Raw genomic sequence first — 11,033 nt, forward strand, 5'->3', positions numbered from 1 at the left:
CAAAAAGAATCAGGGAATAACAAATAGCACAATTTCGGATTTTCGTTGTTCTATTTTTGGCGCTTTGTGTGGGCGCTCTCGTCTATAGCCTTCGGTTTTAGTACCGCTCGTATGCACGAAGTCTGCTTCAGAAATACAAACATACACAGATATGTGCATATATGTATATGCATTTGCTTAAATATCATATAAGTATATGTATATCTATCTATAGGCCAGCTTTCTGGGGCGATGTTTACGGGTAACTGTCGGTAATACATATATCCATAGATAATAAATAACATAAACAATATCGAAAATCTGGAAAAATATTTTCAATATTTTAAAACCTGTCATTGAAGTACGTATAAATATGTAATCAGGCTCAAAATAATTTGCAACTATTGAAGTTAATATCATATTAAAAATTCTAGAATAATTATGCTTTTAATATACATATATATATACATATGTATGTATCATCCAGGGAAATCGCCCAAATATTTAAATTTGAATATCTTTCCTTGCATTCAGTCTACGACTGTGCACATTTTGCTTTCGGTTAAATTAATTTCACAGCCCAGCCCCATAAAATGAGAATATATATTTTCGTATCCCATTCTGCATGCATTCATTGAATGGGAATGGTTCAGATTCGGATTCGGATTCGGCACCAGTCCAGTCCAGGTCTCGTACATATCTTGTAAAGAACAAACAACTCGCTGTGTTCCAAATTTAGATTCTGTACGTTCGATAGTCGATTTAAAAATAAGTCTTAACTAAATTAAATGAAAATGAAAACGAACATGAAACGAGAAATAACACAGAAATATCCAAGAGGAAAAACACATAAAAGAAACACCAAAGAAACGGCTGAAAATATCAAACCGTTTAGGAACGAAATCAAACTCAGAAATTCTATATAGGACTTATGGTCTGTCCATTATATGTATAATATTACACGTTTATTTTCAGAACTCTTCGTTTTGTTTTTAATTTTTTGGGTTTCGTCTTTCTTACAATTTGAAAAGTATACATATTAAAATTTAAATTGTAGAAGACTTCTCCAGTTATAGATTTATTGGAGTATTGACACTACTGACTGGCATATTTTATTATTCCAGATAACAATGGCACCTAGTCTATGTACTCTAATTGAATAGATACAAAAAATCACAGACTAAAATAAATAAATTAATTGTAGAAAAATTATAGCCACTTACGGTCAAGAAGGGTCAAAGCTTATAGGCTTGCTTTAAGCCAGAAACACACAATTTCTTATCTTCCAAATAAGAAAGTTTTAATATCTATCTTATTTGTATACTTAAATGTAATTTCCAAAGGACAAAAATTAAGTTGTAGACCTGGTTGAGTAGATAATTTCCTCATACTTCGAATTTGCAATAGTATACCACCAAAATCGTTTTTCAAAATTCGAAAAACACCGATTCGGTGACTTTCATAATTTTCACTTGGCTATCTGCAAGGCGGATAACAGATTGGTACGAGAATTGTCAATATCGGACCTTGAATGAAATCAGTTTAAAAAATATTTAAAAGCTCTTAACATAATCGAGTGAAATACTTGACCAAACAACTTCTATCGTCCCAATTAGATCAGATTTTGTGTCTTAATGTTTTCCAGGTTCGAAGACATTCTCCAGAGTAATATTCAAGTCTGGCAAAATGGCTCCCGACTATCCAATCGGTCGAGTGTATGCTTTTTCTTATGTATGTACATAAGTCGTGAAAGTAATACTTATGATTATGATTTTATATGATATACCAGGAGTCCGACAGCCTCATTGAAACTATCCTCAATTATATAGGGATATATTGAACCAGAATTTTTGTATCAAAAAAATTGTTTTCACATAAACACTGTTTTTATAAAGTGTCGTTTCTATGTTATCATATTATGTTATTTTTTGATTTCGCTCGGATTTGGTAAGATTATTAAGACTTGGTGAATGTTTGTTTGTTGTGGCGCCGACTGTTTTCATGTCAGCTAGTTATTTATATATTAATTTAATCTTGTCGATACATACATATGTACAAGTGTATTCTAATGCTGACTGCAGCAGCAAATAATTTTGTGCTAAATGCCATCCAGATTTCTTAAAAACTAAGCAAGCACTTATCCTGAAAAAATCCGCTTGATGGGAAAACTATAAGCCACAATTAGTTACATTTTTTTTTTTATTTATATTTGTCCTTTACAAATTCACATGTACATGTATACATTTATAATAAAATTAATTATTTCACTTCAATTAATGTAAGCCTCGAAGTGTCAAAATTAGAAAGAAATTGAAAATAGTAATTTTTCCAAAGAGCACAGTAATTTTTGATCGTGTTGAGTATACAATTAAAGAAAAGGTTAACTTTTAACGAGAAGGTTTTTAAACTTCTCTCATTCCTAAACCCTGAACCTAAGCCCATAGTCAATGGCCAATTATCAGATTTGCATGTATAAAAGATTTCCTCAACTTATTAAAGATCCGCAGGGAATCGATAATGAATTTGTCCTATTAAAAAATGATGAGGTTCTTTTTAGTTTATTAAAAACACACAAAAGTCCTGGCCATTTCTGGTATTCATTGGGACAAATAAAAGATTTCAACAATGAATTAAAATATGAAAAATTGCCAGTTTCGAATGTATCATGTGAAAGAATTTTCTCCGAAGTGAACTTAATAAAAACAAATACAAGAAATAGATTTATGAATATAAATGTTTCAAATCTTTTATATGTGAGACAAGGTCTAAGGAAGAACAACGGTTGCGAGAATTTTGAACCGAACACTGAAATGCTGTTCCAGCGAAATCCCAGCGACATCGTTAAGGACGATAGTGATGTTAGTGATTAGTATATTATTAAGACTTTATTATTATTAATAAGTCTTATTAAGACTTAAGATTATTAAATGAAATGAATGAAACAATTATATCGAATAGGCCAATCAAGTAGGAAATAGATTCACCAATCGTATAAAATTATGTGGGCATGGCTAAATCTTCCATATAGCTGATATTCGACGGAAGATCAGAATTGAGGGAAACGTCGTATTTGTTGAATCGGTAATGGCCCGGTTGACAACATTTAAATCCTTGTCGCTCACATTCAAAAAAGTTAGATTTGGCGCGCACCACTCGTAACCAGTCAATAGTATCGATAACCGAACTTGAATCGGGTAAGGACCTCTTTTACTCGATTGACAACAATGAGTCTCATTCCATGCACACATACCCTGGGGGAAATGGATGTTATAGAGTTGTCAATATGTTTGTCATCACAGGCAAAAACAATTTATTTTCAATATATTTTATTATTATTCAATATTATTTAATATTATTTCCAATATTTCAACGATATTTTAAAGCTTATTGTCTTCTTGCAGAAACCAAGAATAGGTATCAGGATCGAGATCATATACTCATCACTCATCATATACATGAATATGTCTAAAAAATGTCAATTTGAGAATACGTCTTTATTAGTTACGTTTTATCTTCATATCAATATATATACTTTCATATAAAATTAATAAAATATGGTATACAAAGGCCTATACTACGGCTTACACGCAATATAGCGACTCTTTTTTTGTTGAACTTTTTCGTTTAAACCTTTTTTTACAATAAATAAAATAAAAGCAAGGATTAAAAACTATGCAATCTTGTAGAAAGTTTATTCATCAATGGGATAAAACTATTCGGGCATTACTGAAAGATTTAGCTTGTCAGCATTATTCAATGGAATATCAAATTTGAGCAATTTCCTTTTTCGTTTGTTTTGATTGACCTATTTCGCTACTTGTTGTTTGTTTGACTTATTTCGCTAAAACCTCTTTTTACGCAAAATGCAATAAAAGCAAGTATTAAAAATACACCAGTAAAATAGAAAATTGATTCATCAATCGTATAAATTATGATAGCATGGCTAAATGTTCTATATAGCTAGTAATATTCGACGGAATATCAAAAACGAGGAATATGTAAAATAGAACTTGAATTCGTGAGTATATTTACGGTATATTTTTAAAACGAGGCGGTATATGTCGACATATTTCTGAGGGTCGGACGGTATATTTTATCGATAAATCCGCAGTCACACTGCTGCCAACCCCCCATCACCAACACACTGCAAATTTTTTTAAACAAAAAACTAAGCAAATTCCGAAAACAACAACAATTAGCGCGTAGAAAGAAGGAGAACAGCAATAACAATAGCGATTGCAAACACTTTGCAACTGTATTTGTGAGTGAGTGGCTGCTGATGTGGGCTTCGCAATCCTGACTCCTAGGCTTATCATTGCCTTGCCCACCCACCCGCCTTTCGATTTGTCAATCGGGAATTGTTTTAACCGCAGCAGAGCCTCACACACCGCAACGAAGCACAGCGCATTCCTGTGTGCAGTTGATCAGTCGCCGTCATGGCCAGCAGCAGTACGGAGCCGGAGAATAAGCCACCGATACTGCACATCCTGGTGGTGGGTTTCCACCACAAGCTAGGATGCCAGGTGGAGTTCTCCCATCCGCCGCTGATAGCCGGCTCCAGTGGCCGCAACGAGTGCCCATCCGGTTGGAAGTATTTGCCAACGCTGGCCCTGCCCGACGGCTCACATAATTTCGTGGAGGATACGGTGTTCTTTAACCTACCCAGCCTGTTCGAGCCGGCGGCCAGCATCTATGGCGTCTCCTGTTACCGCCAGATACGCGTGGAGAAGCTTAAAATCCGCACAGCCGATGTCACACGGAGCACAGTGCAGAAATCGGTCTGCATTTTGTCCCGCCAGCCCATTTATGGCTATATCGAGGTGAAACTGGCCCTGATAGCCGACGCGTTCTTTGACCAGGGCGACTTTAGTTGCACGGAACTTCTGGTCAAGGCGTATCAGCAGCTGAATGCCTGCCTGCTGGACGACGAGTCACGCCGCCCTTTGCGTCACTTTCACGTGGGACTGTCCCTTCGCGAGATCGTCCTCCACTGGCGCCACAAGACACTGATACTCTTCAAGCTGCTGCTCCTGCAGCGCCGGGTTGTCTGCTTTGGGTCTCCGGTGCGCGGCATGTGTGTGCTCATCCTGGGCATGGCCTCGCTGGTGCCGCGACTCCTGGAGAAGGGCTTTCAGGAGGTGGCCTGTGTGCGTACCTCCCGTCCGCTTTCGCCCATGCCCGATTTTACCGATTCGCTGCAACGAGAGGCGCTAGCACTGGCCGCCGCCGAGGCAGAGGCTGAGGCGGCAACACAGGACGAGCCGAAGCTGACGCCCGAAAGCGCAACGGCAGCCGAGGGCGAGGCGGAGGACCTGGCGCTGGTCTCTTCTGCCGCCTCGGCGGGCTCCCAATGCAGCGGCGACACCTCGCCCCACTCCACACCAAACTCGCAGGACTCGAACTTTGCATCCTCCTCGTCGCATCGGGAATCGAACGGCCGCAACAGCTCGCTAACGCGAGAGGCCAGCGTGGACACACTAGCCTGTAAGTGGAGTCCAAATGAATCCCCGCTTTATCTGTATGCCTCCGCACCCTCTGTTTCCACAGCCAACCTGGCCGCCCTGTGCTCCGTCAACCCGGATGAGTATCGTGCCCCCGTTAGCATCTTTGCCAGCGGCAATCTCTGTCTGCCGTATTTGTCGCTACCCTACATGGATCTGCTTAGCGATCCCATGGTCCTCTCCTATGTCATTGGCACCTCGAATGTTCTGTTCCAGCAGAAGCGCCAGCTGGCCGACGTCCTGGTCGACATTGAGGCGGCCAATCTGGATGCCCACGATCCTGAACTGCGTCGCCAATTGGTGTTGAGCACCGAAGATTTGCGCTACATGGACTACATCATGAAGCATGTCCAGACGCCCAAAGAAGATGCGGAGGGCAGCGAGCATTGGATAAGGGAACAGTTTCAGGGCTACATTCTGGCTCTACTACGCACCGCAGTGTCTCCGGGTGAGTGCCGTCCCTCCCGCTGCTCTTTTGTTCCAGCCCCCCTCTCATGATGATTCCTTCGATAGATTCCACGCCCAAGGACAACGATCATTTTAATGCGCACTTTATAGGCGCCTTCAAGCGCACCCAATGCTATCAGGAATGGTTTGATGTGCGACCCGAACCCGAATTTTTCGAAGCCCTACCCGCTGGCCATCCCTTTGCCGGCACCCTATCCGTGGCGGATATGAAACTGAAGCTGGCGCAGTAAGCCCTTCCAATCTTTCCGAACCATTCGCACGCCCTCTAGCATTTCTCTCTCTCTCTCTCCCCTGCCATAGGACCATGCAGAACAGCGAGAGCGGTCGTAAAATCAATCAGGCCGTGAACACCACCAGTCGAGCGGTTGGCGGCGCCATCTCTCAGGCCAAGGGCGCCTTTTCCAGCTGGTGGTCCTCGATAACAACAGTGCCAGCGAATCCTGGCAACGGGACCGGCACGCTTTCTGACAGCGAGGACGGCGAAGGTGCAGCTGGGGCGGTGGTTGTGGCCACTGCCCAAGAGATCTCAGTCACATTCCAGAATCACAAAGATGCTGAGGACTTGGATATAGCTGGCGTGAGCATACACCTGGCTGGCCAGAGCCAGGACAACAGCACCAGAACCAGCACCGGCACCCCCCTGGAGGAGGCGCACGAGTCGAGAAATGTTTCCCTGGAGCAGCAGCAGGGCATCGTGGAGATTGGTCGTGAGGCAGAGCTGCTCGACAAGGCCGAAGAGAGTCCCCTCTCGAGCATATCTCAGCAACCACTGCGTCCTGGCTGTGGGGCTGATGTGGCCACCTCAGCCCCAGCCCTAGAGCGCAACAACGGGGATGTTTTCATTGTCTGAAGGGTCACGGCAGCAAGCGGCAGAGCGGCATTGTAAAAAAAAAACTTAACTAAGCGTATAATGATAATTATTTAATTTATTGCGAAACAAATTGTGTCTCAGTCTCAATGTCTAGATATTTCTACATGTCCCCAAAATTGGCCAAATGATAATATTATTTAATATTTATGTGTAACCCCTTGCCATCCGCCACACACACAAACACACACACACACACACTCAATGTATGTATATGTACTATATCCGATATCCTATATCCTAGACCATATGTAAAGCTAGACCGTTCCAAGTGCAATTTGTAATCCAAACAAAAGAAGATTAATTAGAGAAAACTCAAAGCTTCATCCGCGTGGCAATAAGAAACTCAATGAATTCGTATTTATGTATGATGGGGCCGATCCAGCCGAACGCACACACGAAACGATATTAATGGCCTTCTTGTCCAGAGAGTCGAGTCCCGTGCACCCCACCCACACTATTGACCTTTAACCTAAAATGTAATCCAGACACACACAAAAATAAACATATGAAATGTGCAATTACAATTATTCCATATTTCGAGCTTAATGGAGGAGTCGCATTGGACTGCTGGATGGCAGCTCCATCACTTTAATGATTGCCTGTGTCAGTCCTGCGGCATATGACAGCTGACCCACACCCGCAAAAGGTTGATGTTGTCCTCGAGATCCTAGATCGCACCTGCGCAGTGAAAGAAATACTAGCAAAAAGAACAAATCTATTTAAAAATACCTGGAATAATTTATTAAACACACAAAACAAAAATATTAAAAACTCAAACTCAGGGGGACTCCTGTATGGCCGGGAATGCCGCATCAAACGGGGGTATCCTTGTGACCTGGATCATCTGCTTGGCAGCGCACAGCTTGCTGTCGTTCTCGGCAATCGTTAGCTGCACAGCCTTGAGCTCCTCCTCGGCCTCGGCCAGCGTTTGTTCGTAGCTGTCGAGGTAGGCATTTCTGGTATGCAGTGCCTGCTGCTGACACAACTCGCCGGCTGTGATGAGGTCCCCGTTCTTTTGCTTCATGCTGCGAATCAGGTTGCAGTGCTCCCGTTCCTGGGCCTGCAGCTGCTCCAGCCGGGTGTCTAGCTCGTATTGACTGTCGATAAGCTGCTGCTGGTCCTGCGCCATCGTTTCGAGCTTGCTCTTGTGATTCGACTCCATTTGGGCCATGGTCTGCTTCTGGGTCCGCAACTCCGACCCTAGGGTGGCCAGTTGGGTGTCCAGGTTGCGTTTGGTCACCATGATATTTGTTTTTTGCTCCTCCAGCTGCTTGCAACGGTCAGCGCTCCGCTGGCGGCACAGACGCAATCGATTCGCCAGTTTGGCCAGACGCTGATGGCCACCCTGGACCTCGTCGCGGCTGGGCTGCAGCGACATGGCCAGCTCCATCCTAGCCTTACCGCTGGCCTTGCATATCACCGAATCCATGCAGATTTTGCGCGCAAGACAATTGAACTGCTCGATCTTGTCCAGGAGCTTCTGCTTGGAGCGCGACAGCAGTACCTGCTGGTTGAGCTGACGCTCAGTGATCTCTTTGACCTCGCGCTTGTAGACCTTGGACTCGTTGGTACGATCGGTGTACTGGATCTGCAGATCCTTCAGCTGTTGGGCCGTGTACCGCTGGCTGGACACCGTCTGCTGGATGTGGCGCCGCTCCTTCTCCAGCGACTTGATTTGCGCTGTCTTTTGTTTGGCCTTGGCTCGCAGCTCCTTGATCAGATCACGCTTATTAGCGGCATCCTTGTGCATGGCCTGCAGATGCTGCCTGAGCTGCTCCTGCTTGCAGATGAGGCTTTCCAGCTGCTGAAAGTTCTTGCCATCGGCGGGTAGAGCCTCTTCCAGCTTCTGGTCGACGCCGCTGAGTTTCGTTCTTAGGGCCTCTATGTCCGCATCGAGGGCCCGGCGGTCGGCCAGGTCGCACCTCTTGCTGATAACCTTGTCTCTGGTCCTGGCCTGCAGCAGTTCCTCTTCTTCTTTGTTCTCCTGATCCCAGAGAGAGAAACATGCCGTGGCCTGGACCCACAGTAGCTCGTTCTGCTCCTCGTCCAGCACGAGCGGTCCACTCTGGGTGGTTGACATGGCAATCGACTCGGAGGCCATGCTGTGCAGGTACGCGCTGTGCTGATCGGCCGTTTCCATGAAAGGGAAATCTTTGCTCTCATCCTCGGCCGCCGGTTGTGGGCCAAAGTCCATCAGGAAGTCCAGCATCACAATTACATGGCCGAACGAGTGCTGTGCGGTTGGCGTCATCAGCGAGGACTTATTCATTTGGTACGGATAGTTGAGCTTCTGCATGGTATTCATAATGTCCTCCACATGATTGCTGCCCACCGTGACCCGATTCCGTATGATTTGATGGAAGAAAAAGTTGATTATTCCCACAAACTGCTTCGTTCCCATCTGACGTAGGCCCGAGCCACGATTGAAGAATTCGCTGGTGATTCCCTGTATGCTATGCGTGGGCAAGATGGCGTGCAAATAGTCCTGGATCTGTTGGCACTTCTCTGACACCCATTTCTTGTTCGAGTGGTGCGGCATCTCAGAGCCCATGCGATGGCTGCTCATGGGTGTTCGGTTCGACGGCAGACCCATCTGGCTGCCGCGATCTCGTTCCAGGCACAGTGGCTGCCCTAACCGGGAATGCGATGGCCTGGCGGATGGACAAACAAATAATTTGAATTGGTCTGGCCGTTGGTTGCATGGCTGTTCCTTTACCTTATGGTTTTGCAGCTACCCTTGGCCTTGGGAGTGGGCGTGGCCATGCTGCGGAGTCCTAGTCTGCATGGAACCCGAGAAAGAGAGTAGGGCATCAGAAAACTAACTAAAAATCCAATTTGTTGTCCTCCTTACCTGGTCTGCCGCTTGTCCACGTTGCCCTCATCTTCGTGGACATCCTCGCGGAACTCGCTGGTTCGCCTGGGCATTGCGCGGTACATTTTGAGCTCTCTAATAATTAGTTACCCTATCGTAAAATTCAGTTTATTTATTATTATTTATTTGCGCGTAAAGTTCTGAAATGTTTGGCATCGGGCCTAAGTTGGCTGCGCATGCGAGCAGTGTGATCGCGGATTTATCGATAAAATATACCGTCCTACCCTCAGAAATATACCGAAACATACCGCCTCATTTTCAAAATATACCGTAAATATAGCGTCGGCTCATTTTAGACCCCAAAAAATACCGAAAATTATAAAAAATGCGGGTGATATATCGATAGCTGATCGAGGGATAGATGGCGTACGATACATCGATAGCGATATGAGGGTGCTAGGGCCCGCCAAAGATATTTTCAAACTAGAGATTTAAAAACCAAGTGGGAATTCTATCTTTATGAACGTTTTGCTTTCGTTTATTCCAACATATTTAATTAATTGGTATTATTGTTTCAAATATTACACAATAATGATGCCCTTTCGTTTACGATGTACATTAATTTATAATTATTGTTATTATTATAACTAAATATCGATCACATTTCCTTTCAGAACGTCTCTCATTCTCATCGTTTTCTTTATCCCTGTTCGCATTTTTTTATAGAACGCACACATTCACTGTACAATATTTTTCGGTTTAAAGAAACAAACAAACAAAAACGAAATGCGCACGCTTTAACTTAAAATATATCTATACAATAATAATATACAATTAAAAGAGGAATATACATACATACATGCACACACTCATCTATATAATAATAAATATCGTTTGCCGTGTGATTGAATTATTGCTTCTTTCTCAGGAGGTGGGCGGGGCAGGGGAATGATAAGAAACTTATTTAAAAAAATAGGAAAAAAAAAATTAAGCGAGATTTGCAAAAATCAAATCTACGCTAATACTACGCATTGTTTTTTTACGTTTGTAAATTGTAGGTGTGCATGGGACTAACAAGAAATTAAGTAATGTATATTCTATTTAGGACTATTTTTGCATTTACACGATTCAATTATTATTTTTTGGCTGCCTTAAGGTTAACAAAAGGTTAAAGTTTCAAGCAAAAGGAACAAGAACAAGAACCGAAGGAGGTGAAGGAAACGACATACATATGTAAATGTTTTCTAGTTCCATCTCCCGTTTTAATCCCCCATTTTGTATATATATTTCTTTAAATTGTGTATAATATTGTCCTAAAAGCCTTAAAAAATATTATGCAGCACGCCTGCCATGTATACAATATATATACACCATACGTATGTATATATAGGCATGTACCATA

At 43.1% G+C, this 11,033-nt stretch overlaps 2 protein-coding genes across 2 annotated transcripts; one reads left to right on the top strand and one right to left on the bottom strand.

Moving 5' to 3' along the window:
* Window positions 1-4,120: 4,120 nt before the first annotated feature.
* On the top strand, window positions 4,121-7,343 carry LOC6598184 (late secretory pathway protein AVL9 homolog). The gene is made up of 4 exons (XM_002023322.2): window positions 4,121-5,463; window positions 5,527-5,928; window positions 5,994-6,174; window positions 6,249-7,343. The coding sequence occupies exons 1-4, from the start codon at window positions 4,416-4,418 to the stop codon at window positions 6,796-6,798; spliced, it is 2,181 nt and encodes a 726-aa protein (XP_002023358.2). The 5' UTR covers window positions 4,121-4,415; the 3' UTR covers window positions 6,799-7,343.
* Window positions 7,344-7,520: 177 nt separating this feature from the next.
* On the bottom strand, window positions 7,521-9,819 carry LOC6598183 (kinetochore protein NDC80 homolog). The gene is made up of 3 exons (XM_002023321.2): window positions 9,671-9,819; window positions 9,536-9,598; window positions 7,521-9,470 (listed from the first exon to the last, which is right to left on the bottom strand). Exons 1-3 carry the CDS (start codon window positions 9,754-9,756, stop codon window positions 7,598-7,600), a joined length of 2,022 nt encoding a protein of 673 aa, XP_002023357.1. The 5' UTR covers window positions 9,757-9,819; the 3' UTR covers window positions 7,521-7,597.
* Window positions 9,820-11,033: the final 1,214 nt, after the last annotated feature.

This window comes from Drosophila persimilis, unplaced genomic scaffold, assembly GCF_003286085.1.
Source record: "Drosophila persimilis strain 14011-0111.01,24,50 unplaced genomic scaffold, DperRS2 tig00000579-arrow-pilon, whole genome shotgun sequence".
In the NCBI taxonomy this organism is placed as follows: domain Eukaryota; kingdom Metazoa; phylum Arthropoda; class Insecta; order Diptera; family Drosophilidae; genus Drosophila; species Drosophila persimilis.